This window comes from Argentina silus (assembly GCF_951799395.1).
Source record: "Argentina silus genome assembly, chromosome: 10".
Classification (NCBI taxonomy): Eukaryota; Metazoa; Chordata; class Actinopteri; order Argentiniformes; family Argentinidae; genus Argentina; species Argentina silus.
Genome location: NC_139664.1, coordinates 12,137,739 through 12,163,307, shown reverse-complemented (window position 1 = coordinate 12,163,307; position 25,569 = coordinate 12,137,739). Strand labels below are relative to the sequence as shown.

Sequence of the window (25,569 nt, the reverse complement as noted above, 5' to 3'; positions counted from 1 at the left end):
CTCTCCCATAATGAATCTATCCCATATTCAGTCATTTGAAATGATCAACTGATTGTAATCATTTATTTAATTTCGTTTTAATTGTTTAAACAATGTGACTTTATGGATTGAACATTAGGCTACTGTACAGAGCTGCCACTTCAGGGAGCATTCTGGTGCTCGTCTTTGTTTGCTCTCTGCCGCGTCCTCCGTTGTATCCTAGTAACCAAGGAATAACCCAATCTGAGGTGTTGAGGCAAAATCATCAAAAACGACACTATATGTTCACATGATTTATATAGGTACCTAAAGCCCGAAAACAATAGATTAAGTTACTATATTCATCCATCAAACTTAATATTAGAATTCAAAGACGATTAGCTTCATGATCTAAAAACCCTTATAATTTTCCCCCCTACAGTAGGATGAAATAATCCAAAGTAACTTCCGGTAACAGACTGCGCGCATTGCTGAAAAGTTCGAGAGGAATTTGAAGGTAACAGTTGCTGTAACTAACAATACTTTGCTTATTCCAAGACTTACTATAATACGTTGATAGTTTGTTAAGTCATATGATATGATTAATACATGCACTCTTGCATATTTGCTGTCAGCTGTTTTGAATGGACTTTCATTCATTCTGTTGCTTGCTTGTTTTCATGGATTTACTAACCTTGTTGTATGAAACATATTCGATAATGCCAATATTACTGGCATTCAGTATACAACAATCATTTTATATCTCAGGTTTCATGTTTCATTGACCATAAACTAGCTATCTTAAGTTAATTAGAATGATTCATTGTGATAGAATTATGCAAAAAGTAATATTCATCACAATTCACAACCCTCCAAACATGTTTTGAAAGTAATGCTGCTCTAATGCCTACATGGAATGTCAGCCCTTGAGCACTACAAATATGGCAGAAATCAAGTGTTTTTTCATGTGAGAATGACTTGTGAATCCATGAGATTGTTTGAACTCGTGAATGACCAACAAATGATACGCCCTGTGTACGTACCCCCACTCGCAGATGGAGAATTTCATTTTGTATGAAGAGATTGGAACAGGAAGCAAGTCTGTGGTTTACAAGGGTCGGAGGAAAGGAACCATCAACTTTGTTGCCATTATCTGCAGTGACAAGTCAAAAAGGGCCGAAATTACAAATCACGTGAGTGATGTTGCCCTAACACATATTAACCCGAACACATATTATTTCTAATTATTCAGACTGTTTACATTCCATAGCCACTCTATTTCACCAACACACTGAACTGAATGGTTTATTGATAGGTACGGCTAACCCATGACATTAAACACGATAACGTGGTCACCTTCCATGAGTGGTATGAAACCAGCAACCATCTTTGGCTGGTGGTGGAGCTGTGCACAGGTGAGATCAGAAGAGTGATCGTTCTTGGTACTGTGCACAATACTGTAAATGCCACTTTTTCTTGTTTCAGGAAGCCTTATACCAAACACTGTTTTCTCTAAGAAAACTGTGAATATGATAATAATTATAATGGTTTGTGTTGGTAATTTCTCCCTGTTTTAGGGGGTTCACTGGAGACAGTCATCACCCAGGATGAGTGTTTGTCAGAAGATGTTGTGAGAGCCTTTGCAATTGATTTGGTCAAAGGCCTGAGATACATCCATGATTCTGGCATTGTGTTTTCAGACCTCACACCATCCAAGGTGCAGTATAGATGATCTGACGTCAGGTCAAACTCGACTGAACTAGCATCAATTATCTATCGGTCAAACAATAAAAACTGTAATCACATACAGTAATAAGCTCATGTGTCAATGGAGGAATTCTGATGACTTGTGGTCTACATTCATTCAGTGTCACAGTTGAGTGTTATGAGTTCACACTCGTGTTGTTGAATTAGTTGTCTGTGTTCATATTTCAATTCAGACCTCCTAATGACTCCTTTAAGAGAAACAAAATGTGTATTTTCACATTTGTATTTTTGCCTAAAATGGTTATATTGAATGTGTCATAAGTATCTTAATATACAATCAATGCATTTGGTCTTTGACTTTGTGTTTTCCCCAAAGATCTTGTTGGATGGCCCTGGCATCTTGAAGTATTCTAGTTTCTGCCTCTCTAAAGCTGAAGGGGAGAATCTGGCAGAGTTCTTTGCTTTAGTCACTTCAGAGGAGGCAGGCGGAGGGGATGGCAAAGAAAACACATATAGGAGAAATATAAAGAACAGAATTCAAGGTGACTCTAACTGTACATCCTTTTATGAGGTGTTTACAGGAATGTTATCCAAGCACTATATTGGCAAATGTGTGTGGTTTTTCTCAGGGTCTCCAATATACTGTGCACCAGAGGTGGTGAAGGGAGGAGACTCAAGTGCCAGCAGTGACCTCTGGGCGTTGGGCTGTATATTCTATGAGATGTTTTCAGGTACTGTATGAATGAATCAAATCTCTTGATTAATTCACATTTAATGACAACTTCAGTATCTAATGACATATCTAATATGTTTTATGTATTTTTGTGTTCATTTCTCAGGAAAGCCACCATTTTTTTCAGAGACCTTCTCAGAGTTGATAGAGCTGATTTTACATGAGGATCCTCCATCTCCAAGGCATAGGGGTAGGACAATAATTCCTGTTACCTTAACTGAATTATCATTGAATGGAGACTATTTGTGTTAATTATATTATGTTATAAATCTTAATGTTATAAATGCTCTTTGTTTTACAGGGGCTTCCTTGTGCAAGCCCACTCAAGAGTTTCAAAGTCTGCTTAAGGGTCTGCTTCAGAAAGATCCTGAGAAGAGGTAAGCCCTCCCCACCAAAAACAGCTTAGCCAATAATATGTTTTGTCAGATCGGTGTGTATGGTTCTTGATTTGTTTTCTGTGTTACATAGGATAAATTGGACCCAGTTACTGGCACATCCGTTCTGGGAAGGAGCTTTCTGTGTGGAACACAACAGCGAGGAGGAGGAAGAGGAGGTTTCATCCAGTTCTAGGTGATGTTTGTGTTTTAGATAGCCATCAGGTCTCAGTATGGCTTCCTTGCTTGGTTTAACTCCCTACAGGGTTGTGCACCATTTCCAGCTATTGTGAACGCAAAGCATGCTGTTGGGGTCTTTAATATCTGTATATGGGTGAGCTGGAACAGATACTATTTCAGTATGGCATGTTAATACAGCAGGACAGAATTCAAGCATTTTTAAGTGTCATGTATCTGCCTTGCAAACTCCTCTCTAGACACTCTACCTTTATTCAGTCATTGTTGGCAGTGGACAAAAGTACTTTCCTTGGTACAGTATGCTTGCGCGGCTTGTTTTACAACAGTTCTTTGTCTGTCCATGTTAGCTTAGGAACTGTTTGAGAAGACCTAGCCCACCTCTTTGACAGCCAAACATTGTGGAATTGCATCCGTTCTTCCACCTGCCTCATCTTGACATAAGTGCTGAAGAAGGCACACTGCTTTGATGTTTAATAAATCACAGTGGTGTGTGAACAGAATGGAGCCTGGGCCCTGCCCTGCGTAGCACAATCAGATCAGTGTTCTTGTGTGAGCTTTAAGCAGGAGGAGGCAAAGGCTTTCACCAATTGAAATATCAGCAAAATATGATTATGATTATGCATTTGAAGCATAAGTGTTTGCTTCAAATGTATAATCGTATATTTGAGATGAATTAGGTCAATATTTTTTTTTCTGTAATTGATAGTGTTGTAACTGATATGTGACTGTCTTTTGGCAGCGTGGAGAAGTTTGGCGTCTGCTCCGCCAGCCAGTCAACAGCAGTAAGACCCGTCTCAGTGACCTCAGAGGGATCAGCTGGGGCATATAGAGGGGCACAGGGAGGGGCAGGGGCAGCTGGGGTCGGGGAGCCTGTCTGCATGCACCCCAACAAGTCATTCAGATTAGGTAATGCTATCTAGGAGCACAGAAGCAGACATGTGTTCTGGCACGTAATGTGGTACCTCCGTGCTGTGTGTGTGTGTGTGTGTCTGTGTGTGTCTGTGTGTCTGTGCACTGTTCATGTGGGGTACTGTGAAAGGTTCTTGAAATGTACAGTTGCATTATATTACTCTGCAGTATGGTTTTTTTCCAGTAATAACATACATATTACTTTATATTTTGTATCATAACAAGTTAGCTACAGTATGCTATAATGCTAAATGTTTGTGCAGAACAATTTGATCATTTAATGCCAGGTTGCTGAATTTGAACTTTAATTGAATTGAATAACATTGACACAGTTTTCTTTTATATACTATGGACCATATTCAAATATAACATACAATTGTTTTATGACAAAAATGTGTGATACAGTATGAATGCATGTCAAGTCCCAGTGAGTGATGGTGTGCACCAGCGTAGTTCCTGAGTGGTAACGTAGTTTTGTCTTACTTCTCCCAGACACGGAGCTCAGACCAAAGAATGTGCTGGACAAAGATGCAAGGGAATCGATTTTTCTTTTGAGGTAGGTTCTCTGTTCAGTTACTGAGAAAGAGAGAGAGAGAGATTTCAAAAAATGTTTTCTGGAATGGCAAATTCGAAGTTCAAGCATATTTTTTATTATCTTTTTGATCAATCAGTTCTTGTCCAACTCCAAGAATGAGTTGCACTGCAAGAGATACTCCTAGCAAGACACCATTACCTCAAGTGAGTGGCCAAAGCATCAAAGTTGAGGACTCCCTTATCACTGTGACTCCCTTTCAAATGTTCACTTACTATGTAATCTCGGAACCCAGAATCTCATCTCTCAAAGGAGTCTGACATAGTGAGACTACTGACTGTGAATTCATCAAACATACAGTACCAGTCAAAAGTTTGGACACTCCTTCTCATTCAATGGTTTTTCTTTATTTTTTATTATTTTCTGCATTGTAGATTAATATTGAAGACATCAAAACTATGAAGGAACACATTCATAGGAATTATGTAGTAAACAAAAAAGTGTTAAACAAACCAGAATATGTTTTATATTTTAGATTCTTCAAAGTAGCCACCTTTTGCTTTGATGACAGCTTTGCACACTCTTGGCAAGGTGTGTCCAAACTTTTGACTGGTACTGTATATACTAAGTCAATAAGGGGAGGGCCCAGAACAGTGTATTTCATTTCTTCCAAAAGGTTATCCCCAGTCACTGTTGTCTTGTTGGTTGTTGGCCCCCTCTACAGGTTTGATTATGAATTGCCACGTTTTAATTGCTATTGAACTTTATGGTACTTTTTGTTTTACTTTTTGCTTAAGGTCATTGAACATTCTAATGGATGATACAAGATTTTGATTTAGCTAGTATAAGATGTTTGCAAATCCTGTGTGTGAATAATGTCAATGTTAATATTGCACTAGATTTAATCTTGACCTCTTGACCTGTTGTCTTATCCATACCTACCAGAAGAGTCTGGTTGTCAATGTGATGAATGATATCAGTTGTTGTATAAAGGACCTGGTATACACTGAATCTGATCTGGCAGTGACTTCCATTATGGACAACCCAAAGGTAAGATTTTTACATGTTTTTACCATTACTACAACTCAGAAATGTATTATTATTTTATTATTGTGACTTTCATCACATTTATAAAGCTTAGTAAAAGAAATGAAAGGCGTCTTAGCCTTGCAATACCATACTTTGAAGCCCAAAGTACCTCACTTTCAGATTCTGAAGAGTGCTCCAGTACGATGTGACTCAAAGACTCTGTGTGTCCCAGCATACTCAGGTAATTAAGCAGACCCAAATAATATAAAAAGCTTCTGACTGAAAAAACTTAATGAAATACTGCCTTTCCTCATGTGCTCTTTCATTTGTACCAGTTTTAAAGGGACAGGTGTGTAAGCAGGTGTTAAAACCACACACACACACACACACACACACACACACACACACACACACACACACACAGACAGACAGCTAGCTGAGAGTGTGTGTCTGTTGAGCTCTTCTGATCCCCACTATAGTGGAGAAGCTGGCCTCTCTGAACACTGAGGACTGGAGGGGCTTTCTGCAGCAGCTGTGCTCCTCTCTGGAGGCCCAGGCTGATAAGCCCACGGCAGCGCCTCGCTCCAAACTCAACCTCCTGTGCTATCTGTGTACCATTGCTGCCCACAAGGACACTGCCAACAGGTTCATCAACTCCCAGCTGGTAAGAGTCAGTGTCTGACCACATGCCCGGCATGCCTGCCATTCCCTAGGGTTGCTGGTGGCCTGTGTTTTACCCCAGTTGGGGCCTCCCGGCTAATTTGAGTGTCCAGCACTTCTGCTCTCAGAGGAAAATTGTTAGAGTCAGTAACAAACTCTCAATCTTGCTGAGGAAAATGTTCTCACTTGTTGGTAATGCACTACGGACCTTCAAAGGGTTACTATATTTGTCACGTGGGCCAAGCTCAGCTTACTTCGTGACAAGGGATTGTTGATCTGTGGGCAGCTGAATAGTAGTCAGCTAGGTGGGTTCAGGAAGTTGCAGCCATATTTCCATAATTTTAAAAAGGAACTTCCTTTTTCCTGCATTTTATCAGGAACTACTCCCAGAGGTCCGCTGTAACACTATGCAATGACCCTAGTTATGTGAACACAAAGTCCATATCATACAGCACAATCAATTCCTCCTCATAATGATGAGGTATATTTTGGAACATGTGGGATATCCATCTGATCAAATTTAACCAACCAATGATAAAAATCAGTCTGGCAGAGAATTTGTGTATTCAACCACTAGATGGCATTCCAGCTGCATCACGTTACAGATTATTAAACCGACAATTACATCACCATAATCATTACACCCTATGGCCTCTTGAGTACTTTTTTTTTTTTTTTAGATCAATGTATCATTTAAAAAAAAAAAAAAAACTGGGACATTGGCTAGCTCATCACAATAATGTTTTGCCATGACTAATGTGGGCCGATATTGATGAACTACTGAAGGACAACTGGACTGGCATACCTTTGCTACTACGTACAGTATACAGTACTTTGGTAGCTAAGTGTTTACCAATGACCTTATGTTCTCTCCCTTTGTGACAGTTCCCAGTGTTGACCCAGCAGCTGCGCCTGGCACCTAATTGGGATGTGTGAGTTCCAGCAGGTTCCATTTGTCCAACCCCATCCTCTCAGCATTCTGCCAATGCATGGATGGAATGTTTAGCATGTAACTGTACAGCACTAGCCTCTACAGTGATTTGGTGTCTGCCTTTGCCTGATCTCAATTGTGATGACTGTCCATGAGGAAATGCTTTCAATCTGGCAGCCATTATGATACAGTGTTTATGATTGAAAAAGATTTAAGGTTCGATTGTTTAACTACATGTTTTGATGTAAGGCATTGAAATTCCCCTGCATGCTTTATACTTGCCCCAAATATCTGAAACATCAGTATTGCATCTGTGGATGTGCATGTATTGGAGAACTCTGTCCTGTGTGTCTATTTTAGGAAGGCTAAGGTGATGAGGGTGCTGGGGCTCCTAGCTACCCACTGCACTGAGCTTACAGACGAGACCCCTATTACTGAGGTTAGTGGAACTGGGACAGACAGAATCCTGCAGCGTTCTGCCTCACACTCCTGCCGAAGCTCCTGTCGAAGCTCGTCAGTTGTGGAGCAAACATCTGTAATATGATTGTGTTTCTGCGAGAAGCATCAGTTTAGGTAGATCATAAGATACAAGGTTATTACAAACCTTCATGTGAGAAAACACAACAGTTAGATAACAGACTGCTACTGGCTGTAAAACATGGTTATTAGTTTCTTTATTCTTAACACAGACCCCCCCCCCTCCCCCACAACAGCAGTAAACAAAATCTCCAAAATGTAAATCGCCTAAATCTCTTACCAATTGCAGCAGAGGCGTATACGTCTGTAGGAAATGCGCCATTATTACCAGCAAATGAGAGAAAAACAGTGTAATGAAGTACCACCAGATGCCAGTGTAACCCAGCAGTAGTGTTCTCATCAGTTACACCAACCTGCCCCAACATGCTTATGGAGGTGATAACAAACCATCAAAGAGACGCACAAAGGCATTGCGGTTAATCATTTCAAAAACAGGATTCTATTTGATGTGAAATCTGGCGCCCCCCACCCTTGATCCATGGCATACATGGGCTTGTTGTGATTTCCTGTGCGGTTTTCTTTCTGCAAAAAACCCCCTAAAAACCTCGCAGAGGGGAGAGAGCCATGAACGATACAAAATGGCCGACGATGGCATACCAGAGAGTGTGTATGGCGCAGCGGCTTTTTTCACGGTCTTCTTTTAGACAAATGGCGGAGGATTTTTCACCCTGCCCCCCCCCCCCGTCCCTTTGGACACAGCTAGCTCATATTCATAGTGTGACAGATCCCAGAGACTTTTTTTGTGCTCTCCACAGGGGTTCTATGTTTGACGGTCAGCCGCAGTCATGGCGATTTCTGTGTCAGGGTTGGGCTTTGTTCACACAGTGAGAAGTGCGCCACCTCCATCTGCCTGCCACACTGGATCTCAGTGGTCGGCCATGCCAGAGTTGAAGTTCCACTGTGAGAGGGTCTCTCTCTCTCTTGGTCCGGGCTTTTGTTGTTTGTCGCTTGAGTGGCGTTCTCACAGTGATAAGTTATAATGATACAACGTTTGTTGTCAGCGTCGAATCGGATCCTTCTGCGAGCTATACTTGATATTGATATACGGTTCTGCGAACCGTATATCAATTTCCCCCTGACAATATCATCATTATAACCTCACATTTCTGACAGCCCATAACACACAAAGCTGATTATGAATACAGGTGCTATTTTCCACATAAAGGCTTAAGGCAGGAAGAGTGGAATCTGTGTTTTCCTGTCTATGCTCTCTACGACATCTTTCTAATTAAGTTCCATCTTTCCTGGCAAAGGCAGTACTTCCCTATGCCTCCAACCCAAATCCAGACATTTTGTCTCATGGCAGCATGTCAATACTGCATACTGGCTCTGCTATTTTCACCCAGTGTCCCCCAGAAACTGGCCTACAGTACTGTGCTGGGTCCGCAGACTGCTTTCTCTTATTGTGTTTAATCATAGCAGTGGAATTAGCTGTTCCACTTCCGAAGGAGCTTGGAGGCTAGTCTTCGGCGCTGGAAAGGGAACAGGGAGTGCTGTGTCCTTTGAGCACTGCTGTTGATTCTATTCAATTTCCGTTGTTTTTCCCTCTTTAGGCATACAGTAATTGTGTTTTTTAGGTTTTTAGGTTCCATGGTTCTTAAATGTAGCTTGTCGATCCTTAATGTATCTCCAAAATATTTCCAATATAGTTTTGCTCGAAATATATAGTCTATATATCTGATTCACTAACAACACCGTTATAATGAGAGTTTATGTCTTATCATTTCTTACCAAAGCAATCAGTCACAATCATGTCCCTGTGATAACCATAGATAATCTATGGGACTGAGCATAGGCTGATAAGTCATGAAGGGCTGGGGTCAGGTGTGTCATAGCCCTCCTCAGCCCTACATCAGACGCTTGTCCTCTTCTGGACAGCAGCAAGGTATTGATCCACCACACTTCAGCATACCAGGTCACCTCCTGTCAATGTCTGTTTGTAGCTCCCTCCATCAATAAGACATCTGCTCGCCCTGGATGGACCATCACACTGAAATCACTACATATCACATATCATCCATGAGTTCACTGGCCAGTTGTCCATAAATGGAATTCAAACAGGCTTGATTGTATGTACTATACTAATAAAGCAGTAGCCTTGTGGTTTGTCAATTCAATTCAATTCAATTCAATTCAATTTCATTCCAAATACTTTATTTATTCCACAAGGGGCAATTATGTAGGTAGGAGTGCAGGCACGCAGAAACAACACACACACGACAAAGTTTACACAGGACAGAACACAACAACAACACACCTATATTATCAGACATTAAAAATATGATGTGCATGATAGTCAAATGTAAGAAAAAGAAAAAAAAAAAGGTTATGAAATAAATATAATGTCACTGTGATCTTTCTATGCAGTGTCGAGCGGTTGTCATTGACCAGTTACGCATAGGCCTATATTTTAAGACAACATGGATTCCTCAGATATGAGGCTCAAGACCTTAACATTGTGTGAAATCATTTTGACAGTAATATTGCAGCAGTCTTTCTCCCACAGTCTTTGGTTGATTGTTGGTGTGTTTGACTGCTGAGCAGGCCTTGTATCTCACTGTCTGGCGCCACCAGTATGAGTTCATCCTCAGCTGAGGTGAGATGGGTAACAAACCCTGGGTGTGTACTAAAGTGACTTCATGCTGCCTTGAACAACTGGTCTTGCTCACTCTCCAAGCCTTGTGCGGCTGCTTAATTTTGCGTGGCCTTCAACAGCCCCTCAGCCTCTGTACTTTAAAGCTCTGCCTTTTGGGGGGGTTGGAAGGGGGGTGGCATTGGGGATGGTGCAGGAATACGATAATGATGTTTTTTTTTGGGGGGGGGGAAATAGCCGTGTGGTGAGGCTCCAACTTAGCGTGTTTGTTTTCTTGAACAGCGAATCGTCACTCAGTGCAGAATGTCTCCTGCCAAAGCACGTCTTGCATCAAACGCAGCCGCAAACATCTGTTCCCTGCAAAGTCATCATTTATGTTATTTACCGGGCAAAGCCAGCCTCGCAGTGAGCACTGCCTATTTGCATAGCACCCTGCTGGGAGAGCTGCCGCAGTAAGGCCGTCACATCCTCCCGACATCTGAGGAGGAGGAGACAAGGAAAATGCTAATTCCAGGAATGAGGCAGTTAGGGTGTGCTTGTATTCATATAAGTAAATGTGTGTGTATGTATGTGTGTGTTTCAGGGAGGAGGTTATTATGTGAACCCTTCAAGAGCCATAATGACAAGTTGTGTATGGAGTCTTGTGAGCCCTCCCCTCCCCTCCCCTCCCCTCCCCTCCCCTCCCACCCCAGTCCCCAATGGAATCCATGCTAGCTCCACACCCCTCATATTGCTTGTTGGCTGCATGGGGTGCAGTGATGATGAATGTCAGTCAGTCAGGTCTACAAGCCTGTCTTCATTATCACCCACTGATGGTAACCCCTCATTCCTACAGGAGAGCCCAAGCATATGCGTGTCCCTCAGCATGGGTGATGACATTCCACTTGCACACTAGAGCGAGATGTCTTTGCCACTGAGAAGGTGTGACAGCTCCAGTATCATCTATGCTTCTATTTGATACAGCTGCTATGCCTCAGCTAACACAACATAGTGTTTACAGTAATAATTTCCGATGAATAGTCAGAAATAAACCTTTTCCCATCGGACCATTATTTATAGTACACTTTAGCTTTATCAACATAAAGCTTCATGATGGGGTACTGGCTGTTTCAACTGAGAGTTTGATTATTTGGCTTTTCTTCAGGCGGTTGCCATGTTCACAGAGCTCATAAGGGATAACTTCAGGAACAGCAAACTGAAACAATGCCTGCTGCCACCACTGGGGGAGCTGCTTTACCTTATCTCCAGTCAGGTGAGAAACATGGTTGTTGACATGCTCAAAAACAGTACCTTTTCAACTGTAAACTACTGTTAATGAAATAATTATAGTTGCTATTAATTGTTCTATGAATTGGACTACTCACTTGTGTGTTGAAATGCAAGCAGTTGATATTCAGGTGATAATATTTTAGGATTTGTCTTTGTTTTTCATACACATTACATTTTTGAACACTCTTTACAGCATGTGCCAGTGTTTATTTCATGTAAAATACCCAATCTTGAATATTGAAGGACATACAGGTTTAAACAGTACAGGTTGAGTGTTTTCATAGCTCTTCAATGTAATGAGTAATTTCCTGAAGAAAAGAAAGGCCTTACCTTTCTGTTTTGATAGAAATATGTTCTATGACTCCTTCCTTGAAAGTGCTCTCTGTGAGGTCTGTGATAGGATCTTTTGTGTCAGGACAATTTTCATCCCTCTCAGCTCCTCAGTTTGTCAGGGTCATCCAGTGTGCCACACACACAGTGTGCCTTGGCTTTGTTGGCTCAATAGCCAAGAGGGAGGGGATAACAAAGTGCCCTTTATTCATCATTGTTTTATTTTTTTCACTAATGCATTTGACTGTTTTAGATTAATTTTAACTCGCTCCCTCGCTGAATTGACTGTTACACTCACAATTTGTTGTGATGTAGTTGGCATTAGAAGCCTACTCTCAATGGCCAGTGATTATTGATAGTGCAGTCTAAATTCAAGTAGTTCCAGAATATTTAGTGAGGGAAGAGTTTATACTTTATGGTTGGCCTTGTTCTGAGGGATAGAAGAGGTCTAAAATGTATCAGGCCTGTGGGAGGTGAAGAATAGGGCTACAGTATCTCAGGCATAAGTGTATCCTTGACAGCACGTAGTCAAATAGAAAGTACAAGTAAACAGCAGTGGCAAATCATGGATCCATACTTCTTTTTTATATGCTTCTTAAGTTTACTTGTAGAATCGATCAACCCATACACACATATATATATATATATTATACACAGTAATTTGAGATTCTTTCAAGGCCCTTTCTGATGATTACGGAATGATAGACAATGTAAAAATAAATATATGTATTGCGAAGTATGAGGATTGGTTTGGGCACTGCAGCACAGAGAAAAAAGAAAGCCAAAGCTAAATAAATAAATAGAGGAGGCAAAGAGCATGCATTGTTCTTAATGAGAACGTCCATGGTTATTCACTGTACTGCATAGTTCTCAAAAGCATCACCAACCCAACACACTCCATTTGCAGTGTAAATATGTTTTGAAAGCCAATGGTCTTTTTTCACCACTAATTCGCGTATCCCCAGTTTACAACCACATTCATCCATTTTTCCCGCACCAGTGCCAAAGGAATTGCAAGTTTCAACTTTGGGAGTGCATTTGTGAACGTTGGCTTATTTATTTAGCCTAATTATGATCGCTACTGCTTTGTTTTGCCCTAATTGTTCCCCCAATGAGCCACAACAGAGGTCCTCTCCACTCACAGCCCTTCCCTTTCGCCTCTCTCTTCCCTCTCCCCGCAGGAGGAGAAGAAAGAGCACCCAGGAGAATTGTGGGTCGTTCCTGCTGCCGCCTACACGGTGTTAATGAGGTGCCTTCGGGAAGGGGTAAGACTGCTGCGGCTGCCTCAGCAGGGGGGGGATCCGTGCAGTAATGATCCTTCTGCAGGCCCTACAGGCATTGTTTGCCAACTGCAAGTCAAGGGCATGCAGCAGACTCAGCCGTCAACCCCTGTCATGCACCTGCATCAAAAAAGCCGGATGGGTCCTTGTCGTGACCTCGGCAGCAATTAAGGGCCGGTAGAGACACACACACAGGCAGGCGTGCTTTAGCAGTCACACAGACAGTCAGCCTGCCCAGTTGGACAGAGTTGAGGTGTTCCTCAACTAGTGCTACTTGTCTTTTTTATTCTGCTTAATTACAAATCTGAGTTTGTTTCAAAAGAGGAGGGTGATTACTTCTTCATTATGAGTACATTAGTGACGCTTTTAGACGTGGCGCACATGTGGAGTTACTTGATTATAGAAATTGGTAGGGGGCAAATGTAGTCTTACAACTTATGCTGTACTTGAAATACAGTTTTTGGTCATAGTTTAATTTACCCCAGGTATCTAATGCATTTAAAGAGTAAGCCAAAAAAATAATAAAAAATAGTCTCGGGGCGGTGGCTGCAAGTTTTGAGGAGTTTCACACCTGAACCTCACCATATCAGAGGCTGTTTATTTCCAGGCGCCAACAATGTTGACTGCCATTGTATTAAAGTGTTCTGTATGAGTCTGCCATATCGACCATGGCACAGGGGAGCCCTGTTAGTTAATGAAATTATTTGTTCCTTACAGACTCAACTGTGTTATAATGAGAACGTACTAGCGGAGAAGTAAAGTGACATTAGGAGTGCAGTCACAGTGCATGTCTTCGCCACCTTGACTAACTAATAAGTTCCTGAGCTCTGGGAGTGCTGGCTGGGAAGTGTCTATTCTGGGACACGTACAGTATGGTACAGAGCACATAAACAGTGGCAGCTCCCAGCTCTAATAAGGCCAGTAATCAGGGGAAGGGACTGACTCCTACTGTCATTAAGGTGGCGCTGGCTGCTTTTCTTATTTATTTTTATTGAGTGATGAGTGCAGTGACTGACACTTGCCTCTCCTCCAGGGAGAAACCCCCCCCAGCAAAACAAAGATTGAAGTAGAACTTTTTCAATAGGATGGAATCCTACAAGTTTTGATTGGATCCTGTGGCAAGCTGCATGATTCAGCTGCCTGTAAACAACGACATATGGCAATTATAATAGATAGCATTGCCTATATGTTTGTTTATGCTATATTTAATGGATGGAACTTGATTCCCACACTTCATTTGCAGCATTGCACTAATTATCTCACTGCTTGGTTTAACACTTCAAATTAGATTGGATGGAAAAATGGTAACGTTTCACACACAGTATGACAACCAAGGACATTTTTATTTAGATCGTTGCACTTTCATGACAGCAGCTGATCCTGAGGAGCCCAAACTTTGAATAAGATGTCAGAGCCTTGCATGTTTTCTTGTTGAGGGCAATCCACACACTGTTAATACTGCTGTTGAGCAACATCAGCAAATGTTCCGAGAGGGAGAGGGAGAGGGAGAGGGAGAGGGAGAGGGAAGGTCTGTGAGAGAGAACACTGTAGATAGAGACAGAGAGAGAGAGAGAGAGAGAGAGAGGGGAGAGGGAAATAGAGGGGGGTGGAGGATGAGGCGGAGGCAGAGGCAGAGAGCGAAAGAGAGGTTTCCAGGCCAGACTTGAGCTGCAGGAAATATTTATGAGCGTGAAGAAGATGTTCCTGGTGCCAATGATGAAAGGTCTGTTTGGGAACAGAGACGGTGGCGTGTATCTCTACGAGGAAGAGGAGCCAAGGGGCTCAGCCCTCCTGCACCTCCTACTCCTGGGCACAGTGCTCCACTCCCATTAAACATTTATCAGTCAGCACACAGGAACGCTCCTCCCAATCAGTCTCAGTCTAATCCCCCTCTGTAGAGCGGTGACCTCTGGAACACTCATATTAATAACCAGCTATTGTACTGTATTCCACTGCATGCTGCACTGTACACAGCTACTGCAGGCTTCTTACATACTATACTGTATGCACTTTTGACATGCAATGTAATAACCACGATAGACCGAGCCTATACCTGACACTGTGAATGGAAATATTCTCCTGCTACAAAGTTGTGTGTGTGTGTGTGTGTGTGTGTGTGTGTGTGTGTGTGTGTGTGTGTGTGTGTGTGTGTGTGTGTGTGTGTGTGTGTGTGTGTGTGTGTGTGTGCGCGCGCGTGCGTGTGTGTTTTTCTTTTCTTTTTTTTCTTTTTTTTCTCGTCTAGAAGCACCATTCTCCAGGGTTAGGGACCTGGTCCATACTGCAAAGATCAATACTCTTTTGTGTGAGCTGCTGCTGCTGGAGCCATTTCAGCAGACATTGTTGGCCACCTGAAATGGAAAGGTGTTCCAGTGAAAATTACCTGACTGTGTTTACAGTACATTCTAGCTACATAACTAGTGGATCTATTGGACATAGCACAGGATTTATGCAATATCTTACAATATCTAATAAGTATGGGACAGTAGCACTCAATTGTAATGCTGTTTTCTGTCCGTCTGCACTTAAGTAGATCATGTCTCATGTCTACACAGTGATGGGGGGTTTGGGTTTTGCTGTAAGACTAAAGAGCATTGTAGGCTACATGCTATCTAGTGTTGCAGTTCAGATGAATGGATTGATTAATGCTACACGAGCCATCTTTGACACTGGTGTGTGATCTTCTAAATACAGGCATTACACAGAGTTAAAGCCTGTTTAGTTTGTTCTTGTTTTGTTTTGATATCACTCTTCTTATTCATTAAATATGCCATTTTAAATTGAGATGATTGTGTTCTAAAATGAGAGATGAAAACCAGCAGGGTAATGAAAGGATTGGCTTGCAGTCATGATTTACATAGGGCTTTCTTCTGGTCCAGGTGCTGAGTTCCTTCAAAAGGAAATAATTACAGTCAGGCACTTGTTGCTGGCTGTGAAACCACAAGAGAGACTGCAGGGCTCCTCACAGTCTCCAGTGCTAACACTCTGGGAGAACACACGTTGAAACTAGTCAACGCACTAATCTTAGTAAAGACTTATGCCACTCTGATGTAGCTTTCTCCTCATACAGCACTGTGTGCTGTATTTTTTCCGACCCTCATGTATGTGTATAATAGCATTACTGCGTGTGCAGTCCCGATTTTGAATAGGCATTCACTTCTTTTCATGTTGAATTAGTGCTAAAGTCCATTCCAGTTTGAACTTATTTTCAAGTTAATCCAGGGGAATCTATGTCTGCAGATGAAATGTATTGAATTGTAAAAGAAGAATGTCATGTGAAAAAAAAAAAGCATGGAAATGTAGATAAGAAGAGTAGCTCTTATAGTAATCTCAGAACCCAGAATCTCATGGCGAGTCTGACTTTGTGAGACTACGTTTATACTGTAGTACACCCAAGCACTGAATGACTGAACACCCAAGCACTGAATGTTCTTGGATGAGGTTAGTTATTTTTCATCCTACTATATGCAAATGTTTCCCTGTGTGGATGTTATTATTAATATGTATTTCCAATGGAATGATGATTGCGCTCCCCCGTGTGTTAATTAGACAGGTGTCCCTAATGTCCTGTTGAATGGTGTTGTGTGGTGTTGGAGTGACTCATTCTGCTGTTTTCAGGGTGTTTGCTAAATCTATCATGACCCCTTCCAATAAGTGTGTTATTCCTGATACCCCTTCATCCTTCAGGCTATATGAACTTGTCTTCAGACTTTTTTTTTTTTTTTTTTTTTTTTTTCACAGATTGGGATTTGTACCGATGCATTGTTTGACTCCAAGGTTTTTTGTGTGTGTTTTGTTATGGCTGTTGTTGTTTAGTTGCTTTTGGTTAAAATGTGCTCAGAGTTAGAGCACACACCTTATACACAGTTGCCTCCAGCGAGGCAGACCTCTGAGAAAAGGGAGTTTGTGCACAGTATAGTACATTGTAAGAGATCGTTGTACAGGCATGTTTAAAATGCCTCGTCTTTTCTTTGCTGTGATTTTTTGGATTGTTGGTGTGGAGAAAGCTTGAGGCTGCTGTGTGGAGTTTGACTTTAGTTTGACTTGTTATTTATTTTTTTACTGGTAAGGGCTTTCTGACTGGAATTTTCCTTCACTAAAATGTTCACTGTTCCTCACTCGCCCTCCAGCGGCTTGTCAATCACTGTTGTGTCCTCCTACTCAGCTCCTGAACTAGATCACCATCCAGAGCCCTCTCAGAGGTACTAGTCAAAAAGCTGGGCCTCGAAGGTAGCAGGGAAGAATTGAGCTGCAGGTTGTTGGCCATACTGTACATATTTAAGTGCATGTGTTGTGAGAGATGTGCAGTTCATTGACACTTATATTATACTGTCTACTGTTGGTAATGAGAACAGCCGCAAGATAGACCACCTCACATGGATCGTGTGCTGTGTGTGAGTGTAGTAGAATTTAGAACTAGGCCCACTACTAGTACAAGTACATGTGTGGTCAACAGTTTTAACGAGGGAGAGAGTTTGGTTCATTAGATTGTGTTAGTGACCCACATTTTCAAGTTTCTTTGTCTTAGCAAAGGCTGTTTTTACAAAAAGCCAATTTTACCACCCCTTAAATTCTAGAGCTCATGTGAAGGCTAGTCAGTGAATAATAGGTTGATGATGTAACTCAATGAAACAAGGATAACAAGGTGACAACACCCCCCCCCCCTGTTTTTACCCGTTCACAATGGATGCATTGAAAAACGATTAGAATGTTTTGAATATTTTCATTATTGTGTCTCATTTCACTCAAGTAGGGTTTCTCAGAGCAAACAACTCCTCATTCATAGCCAACGTGGACAATGAACCACTTTACACATCTATTGTAATGATTTCTGCAAATCAAATTTTTACTAAGTTATTGTTTGCTTTTCTTTCGGATACGACCTTGAGCATCTTTTATTCAGCCTGACTTATAAACTCAGAGTTTTAACAAAGCCTTGCATCTTAACAATACACAGCAATACACAAAACATTTTTTTTTTCTATTTGAATTGTCTATTGTACAGTATTTGTGTGTGTGTGTGTGTGTGTGTGTGTGTGTCCTCCAGGAGGAACTGGTAGTGAACCACATGGCAGCGAAGATAGTAGAGAATGTGTGTACCACGGTGTCCCACTACGCCCAGGGGTTTATCACAGTGGAGATCGGACCCATGCTCTGGTACCTCTTCACCCATTCCACTGTGGACTCTCTCCGGATCTGCGCCATCTCAGTGAGTGTCAACACCGTACCAGCAGATCAACCAAGGAAGCTTACTCAACTCACTCAAATATTGTGCACTGGGACTAATGTCTTGAGACACAGGTCCTTGACTGACCCCCCCCCCCCTCTCTCTCACTGTGCTCAGGCCCTGTGCAGAATCACCCGCCACTCCGCCAGTGTCTTCCACAGTGTGATTGACAAGGTGGGGCTGCCGGCCATCTTGGACAGCCTGGTGTCGGGGATCAGCCGTGTCCAGCAGCATATGCTCACCATGTTCGCTGCCATGCTGGCGTCAGGGGTCCACCTCCACAGGCTGGTCCAAGAGAGGGTATGTACACTACTGTGCCCTGTCTACACAGCAAGGGAGGCTGGTAGAATACATGGAATGGAATGAGGGATGGTGTCTCAGATTTCTACCTCTACCAGCCTCCCCTGGTATGCGTGGAATAACAACTCAATGACTACTTCCTTGATTGAACTGTCATTGTCAGCAGCGTGCCGTAGCAGCCTGGATTTCACATCATCTCGCTGGAGTATGCCTTTTTTACCCGTGCCATCTTTAGCACTAAACTCCCATCAATCCCAGCCCGGCCGCCCTCTCCCTAACCTCCTCTGACAGCTAATTGGCCATTAGCGCTGGTGCTGAGGTTCCTGTAGCCCGGGAGATGAATGCTATCCGCTCCTTTCCTCTCCTCTCTTTTCCTCTCCTCTCCTCTCCTCTCCTCTCCTCTCCTCTCCTCTCCTCTCCTCTCCTCTCCTCTCCTCTTCTCGCGCGGTCCGGTTTAAGTGTGGACAAATAATGGAATATAAATCCTCTCCCTATGGAGCCGAGCCACAGCCAGAGCCAGATAAGATGCAGATAAGGCCAGGATGATACAGGAGAGAGAGACTCATACCATGTCCACCTGTCTCTCTCAGCCTCCCCGACTGAGGTGGAGGAGAATAGTTTTTAATTTTGGCACTGTTCTCTTTACCTAGGTTGACTTAATTGACTCTTCTCACGACAGTATTTAAATGTAATTGCCTCTCTTACTGATGATTATCTTTAGATATTCATATAGCTTTCAATATTTGCCACTAAGAGGTCATTTTTTTTTAATAATAATACCATCCCTGTGAAGTGACTGTACAAAGAACACTTTAATAATGCAGCACATCTCACATTATCTGAAGTGGTAATCAATTGGTAATTGATTTAATATGAACCCTCCCTTAAAAAAGTCTTTAATTGCATAAAACTTACTGCCTCACCTCTGCACCAATTATAAAATGCTATACATTTTTCTCCTTAATTTCCCTGACAAATAGAAGTCCAGAAGCCTAGTGTTTATTCATGCATTGTCTTGCATAGAATTTTAATTTCAATGAATCTCTGAGCAACTCCACTAATTGGGTAAGGAGCTGCAACAATCTTGGAGTGCAGCTTGGAATACTGTTGATGTAATTACAATTTATGCAGCAGAGTAGATGCTTTTGAAATTAATTAACTCGAGCACAACAGCCGTATTTAATCACAGTGTTTAGGATCGGTCTTCTTTTGCCACCCTTTTCCATTTTACTGATAGTGAAAGTTAATCAATTCTGCCTAATTTTCTGCCCAGTAAATACCGTTGAGCCAATTAGTCTATTAACCTCCCTTTTTTTATGATAAGTGCATTTGGAGAGGCTGTCATTTCTCCCCAGCACCTTCCACTGGAAGTGATAACACCTGGTTCAGGACTGTCATGCAGCAGAGCCCCAGCCCAGAGGGAGCCCTCCAGCTCACTGTCAACACACTGGCTCCACAGTTCACCTAAGCTCCCTGTCTGACTCCATTATAGTGGTACACGTCTCCAACAAGTGTGCCTGTGCCGTTGCAGAACTTTGTGGTGAAGATAATCCGCTCCCTGGAGAGTCCGTCCTCAGTCATCAGGGGCAAGGCCTTCCTGGTGCTTCTCCAGGTCCTCATGAACAACAGGGAGATGCTGCTCCTCTGCTGCAACTCCAGGTACAGGCCCATTCATTCACATTGTATCGTACTGCACCTGCACCAGGGGAGGCCGGTAGACATCTGAGGACGGGCTCATCGTAATGTTCTCATTCCATTCCGTGCATTACAATGAGCACGTCCTCCGATTTCTACCTGGAGCAGCCTCCACGACCTGCACAGGCATAGGCCTGCGTGTTTAGTGTAGGCCTACTCCTCTGATTAGAAGTCATGCTCCTGATCAGGCCACCAGCACAGCCCAATGCATCACCTCTATTATGATCCATATTAATAATGATGAATGCTGGTATATGATATGGATCCATGTGTCCACAGGTTTGTATTGATGTTACTGAGCAGTGGTTCACCATTGTCTATGATGCAGCTCTTTGAAGAGGCAGGCTTGTACTTGGAGAATAATTCACCTTGTCCAGCAGCACACAAGGGTATTTTAGTTTTGTAAAGGAAGAGTGGAATGGAAAAAATGTCTTTAAAGTCATGAGCCTAGAACCAATATCAAAGCGCAATGTTCTGTAAAAATGAGTGAAATTAGTTCTGTCAAATAACATAGTAACCGGAGAAATGGCTTTCCGTAATAAAGTCTACAAATTGCTCAAGCAAAAAATGAATCGAAACCAATTTTATGTTGAGATAATAATTTTTTCAACCTAAGATTGGAGTGAAGAATCCTCAATCAAACTCATAAGGGGCGAGATGGTTACTTGACTATGTACTATGTTGTTGTAGTTGACCACTCTTTCTTTCTTGATCGCAACACCTATTCAATTTATCTCATACTGTAACTGACAAGTTATACTTATACTGCAGAACATAATCCTTAATTTTAAACATGTGTTATGCTCCTCACTCGCAATATCCCAAAACTCACAGTGAGAATATTCATTATAAAACTTCCATTCAAAGTTTCATAACAAAATGCATATTCCATGCTTACTTCTGCAAAGAAGTGAAATACATATTTATGCATATTTATTATATGTACGAACGCCAGGGCTTATGTGCAAACCCTTCATCACATACTGCATGTGGAAATGTAAATGAATTGGCCTAGTTGCTGTAATCCTCCAGCTGTTTAAACAGGCCAGACGCTCGCTAGCCATGCTCTTGGACTCCACGTCTCCTCCTCCCCCGGCCATGTGATGTTGGCTTCTATTTGCTCTCAGACTCGTACAAGTGCTCCCAAGATGCACCCTGTCAGCACTGACCCCCCACTCTATCTCCCAAAGTGTGAACAGTCTGCAGCGCTCACCCAAACACTTCTCTAATTAGCTCCGCTGTGGCACGCAAGCTCGTCATGCCTTCTGATAAAATATTTTACGTCCCCGTTGTGGAAATGTCAAGTCGGTTGCTTTGTGTGAAGTGTTTCAATGGTCGGAGAAGACACGAAAAGACACTTGTAGCCCAGCCGAGCGTTGCTCAGTGACAGCTTCACACAGTGAAATGAACTGAAGAAAAGTTGTCTACTATATGTCTTTTTATAGCCTGTCTGAACACATTTACAACGTGCGTGGAAGTGTAGCTTTATGGTTTTTGTCTGTAAAATTGAGGCCTTTATTTGGTCACTCAATGTATCCAACCACCAAGTATCAAAATATTATTTGTCTCTTAAGTTTTTGGATGATATGGTTTGGCGAAGGTGGGACGAGAAGTGCCTTTGTGCTGTAGATAAATCCGGTTTTTGCTTTGGCCCTGATTGCTGCCTTATTACTATGTTACTGCAGGAAATGGCATATGATATGGGCTGATTGAGTTAATGGAATCATGTGAAAGGAACCCTGATTCAAAAAGCATCTTGAACTTTGAAAGGGGCTGAGGGGAAAAGGCTGTTTAATTCCTGACTCTCAGTTAATCCGGCCGTGGCTTGCAGAGAGCCCAGCCATTTGATTTGCAGTTAAATGAACAGTGAGGTTGATTGTGTGGAGCTGAGTGGGCATATTCTCTAATCAGCAGAACACTGGTGAAATGATATTGCTTCTCCCCCCCATCCCTCCACCCCCAGCGCCTAGACAGTGGCAGGAGTGGGAACTAGGAAGCTGAAATGTCAGGCTGCCACGCCTATCAATCCCTGTCACTCTGACAGTGGCCCGGTTCCTCTAGGATTCCAATTATAGAGCGATGCATGTAGGCTGTCGGCTCCCTCACGTCCCACCCAGGAGTAAATGTAATTTATAGTGAAAGTCACAGTTCCCTCTCCTCATTTCTATTCTTCCTCAGGTAATGTAACGACCGGAGAGCGATGTACGACTAATAAAGGGCTGCTTGATCCCGACATGCTGTAATAAATGTTTTTTTTTTTAAATCATCTGAATGGCCCTGGATTTTTTAATTTTCCTCTCCTGCCTTCACCTGCTGCAGAATTGACTGCTGCTGCCAGCCTGTCAGACAGGGCCTCCGTGTCCCCGCAGAGAAATGATCACTTTGTAGAAAGAGGCAAATTTATTGGAGCAAGTCGAATGTGTTTGTGGAAGGTCTTTATGTCAGAAATGCATGTGGAAGTACCGCAGTTGTCAAGCCGTCACACTCTGTGATGTTGTTTCCTTTTTTCCAGCACCGGGAATGTAGCACAGCCACAGAGGGACGTAAATGCTGCCCCTAGGTGCCTTGCCATACTAGAATATGGCATATCATTTAATAATTAATGTGGAATGTGGACAGGCAGGCATGGCATTCTGCCTTCTCATAAGCGTCAATGGTTGGTAGGAGCAAAAGTTTAATTTTAAGTTAAATTGACTATGACCGAGATGGTTGGAATTAATGTTTGAAAAACCAAGGGGGGGGCCTTACTACTCTTGGCCTTGCTTAATATTGCAAAAAGTTATCTGTATAGGCTAGTAATGGTATAGGCCTACTCAAGTTACAGGTTGTTGGTTTTTAAAAAAAAAAAAATTATGTTAATCCACTTTCTCGAATATAACCTCAGTGACTCAGCTTCAACATATTTTTGAATATATTTTCATAACAACATGGATCCTACTTACATTTACATTACATTTACATTTATGGCATTTAGCAGACGCCTTTATCCAAAGCGACTTACAACAAATATATTTGTTTAAGTAAGTGAATCATCTATCCATCTGTCATCATAAGAGAAAGTAATCTATGCTAGGACCAGGGGCTATTGACAGTCATATGCTAGAAGAAGGAATAATTACTTACCAATTACCTGTTTTTATTATTATTAATTTATTTACGGTAGAGAAACTTGTACATCTACCACTCGAATTTCAGTGGTCTCTCCTGTCATTGTGGCCATAGCGACAGTCCATCTCTGTCTGGACTGAACTGCAGTGGCTTTTGATGGTGAATATAAATCAGCACCGTAACTCATGCAGGTCTGTGATTATGCTCTGTGGCTTTCTCCTCTCCTTAAGACCATATTTCATCCCTCCATGATTAGAACAAATGGCTCTGGTCTTTTGAAGTTTGATGACCATGTTCCCTTCTGTTCCAAAAACGTCTAGGCCCTAATCAACCGAATCATGTCAGCACGAGTTAGCTGACTGGCGGTGGTACACATTATCTTTGTTATTTGAAAGTGGAGCCTCTTTCCTCACTCAGGTGTTATACAACCATTATCTCACTGTTTTTTTTTCCTGTGTGGTGTCTTCTGTGTCTAATTTGGGAGAGGTAGGTTTTTTAGGGAGGGGAGGAGATGGCTGGTGGGTGAACGTCCAGGCATTGAATGTGTCGAGGAGAAGTGTGCTCTGTTGGTTACACACAAGCTAATTACTGTAACAATGTACTGTAACAAGCCTTCTATTAAGCAAGAGCCTGGAGGCTGTGGTTTGTTTTTCTCAGATTGTAAGTACTAACTGTCAGACTGAAAATATATATACTGAAAATATAGGTTGTAATCACTGATGAGGAGGAGTCATCACATCTCTCTTTTTTATTCGATGTCAAATTGTTTATTGACAATTAAATGGTTATGTCTGACATATTTTATGTATTTTCTGAATCTTTGCTCAATTATTTCCCTTTCTTTGAGGTCTAGACCTAGACCTCTTCCTACTTGTGTATGCTTGAGGGCTCCTTTGAACGTCTGCATTGATTGCTGAATCTATTACCCTTTCTTTTCAAACCCTGATTGTTTTAATGAATGTGATTTATTTGCTATAATACGTCTTACTAATTCTGTTTTCAATGGCTATATTGATCCCCACTCGATCCAGGCCCTGCTAGATTGGAGGCTTAGGTGAATAATAATGTTTTCTTGGCTCGTTTTGCAGACTGGTGATGTACATTGAAAGAGACTTCAGAAAGGCCACGCCAGGGAAGGAGCAACAAAGCAGCAATGAATACCTGTCAAAATGCCTGGATCTGCTCATCCGTTACGTTGTGCAGGAGCTGCCAGCCATTCTGGGTAAATCAATCACAATGCACAAAAAACATGGCGAGGAGAGGGAGCCAACGGTAGGGGTGAAATCCAGCATCAATGACTGAAGCAGCCAATTTGATTCGCCTCTCTTTAATTACCTTTCTGATTGACTTTTAAAGCAGGCAGCTAGGTATTGACCTTTCCTGCCGTTTCATTTGTAAATTGTAAACATGGCACGTCTCCCATCGGGGCGAGACCGAACAGGTTCCAACTGGTCTCCTCCTTGACGGGGGGAAGGGGGGGAAACTCTGTGTCTGTGTCCTTGAGGGATGCACCTGTCTGGCTCACCTGTGGGCCATATGCCAGCGGTGCTGCTCCCAGGAGCCCAGGAAGGCTTTGCCTTCCTTTGATATGTGATCATTGCTGGGGACAGGTGTGAGTGGCTGGGGGCGGGGGTGTGGGGGGAGGGGGGGGGGTGATGTGTGGCTCAGGGTAACTTTTCTCTCCTCTGTCTGTGCAGATGACATCCTGGCTGTGTTGGGGAGTGTAGTAGGCCGGAAGCATCCCTCCACAGTGCAGGCCAGGCAGCTGAAGCAGAGTCTGCCCATGATGACGGTGGTGCTCCACCTACTCACCTCACAGGTGACCCCTCTGTACTGTGTGTGTGTGTGTGTGTGTGTGTGTGTGTGTGTGTGTGTGTGTGTGTGTGTGTGTGTGTGTACTTCGGTAATGGGATCATTGAAATGTGATCACAGTTTTGATTGATTCGTGAGCTTATGGGTAAGGAAAGGTCTGTTTATCTGACCCAATTGAATCACTAAATCGGGTGTTTGAACATTTTATGGCAATCACACAGCACTCCAGCCATCACAGAACCGATGCGCTCACCGCCTAAAGGCTTGAACAGATGCTTATTGATAACTTGCAGGGATGTCAGAACGTATATGTGCTCCTACCTACAGCTAATGATACAGTCGTAGATTAGAATCAGGAGGTTAGCTTAAGAGAATTAAATCTGCCTCATC

The 25,569-nt window shown here is 42.4% G+C and overlaps 1 protein-coding gene across 1 annotated transcript in view; it reads left to right on the top strand.

Moving 5' to 3' along the window:
• Positions 1–1,013: 1,013 nt before the first annotated feature.
• The window catches only part of ulk4 (unc-51 like kinase 4), a gene marked incomplete at its 5' end in the record, with an annotated part of 65,072 nt that continues 40,516 nt past the window's right edge, over positions 1,014–25,569 (top strand). The window contains 23 exons of the mRNA XM_083678937.1: positions 1,014–1,151; positions 1,274–1,373; positions 1,536–1,675; positions 2,042–2,207; positions 2,295–2,396; positions 2,505–2,588; positions 2,700–2,775; positions 2,867–2,968; positions 3,710–3,876; positions 4,372–4,435; positions 4,551–4,617; positions 5,357–5,461; positions 5,621–5,681; positions 5,920–6,104; positions 6,986–7,032; positions 7,392–7,470; positions 11,306–11,413; positions 12,942–13,025; positions 18,085–18,246; positions 18,382–18,564; positions 20,096–20,223; positions 24,456–24,589; positions 25,065–25,186. Of these exons, the coding sequence (XP_083535063.1) occupies positions 1,014–1,151; positions 1,274–1,373; positions 1,536–1,675; positions 2,042–2,207; positions 2,295–2,396; positions 2,505–2,588; positions 2,700–2,775; positions 2,867–2,968; positions 3,710–3,876; positions 4,372–4,435; positions 4,551–4,617; positions 5,357–5,461; positions 5,621–5,681; positions 5,920–6,104; positions 6,986–7,032; positions 7,392–7,470; positions 11,306–11,413; positions 12,942–13,025; positions 18,085–18,246; positions 18,382–18,564; positions 20,096–20,223; positions 24,456–24,589; positions 25,065–25,186 (2,604 nt within the window). The remainder of the gene's footprint in view (positions 1,152–1,273; positions 1,374–1,535; positions 1,676–2,041; positions 2,208–2,294; positions 2,397–2,504; positions 2,589–2,699; positions 2,776–2,866; positions 2,969–3,709; positions 3,877–4,371; positions 4,436–4,550; positions 4,618–5,356; positions 5,462–5,620; positions 5,682–5,919; positions 6,105–6,985; positions 7,033–7,391; positions 7,471–11,305; positions 11,414–12,941; positions 13,026–18,084; positions 18,247–18,381; positions 18,565–20,095; positions 20,224–24,455; positions 24,590–25,064; positions 25,187–25,569) is intronic.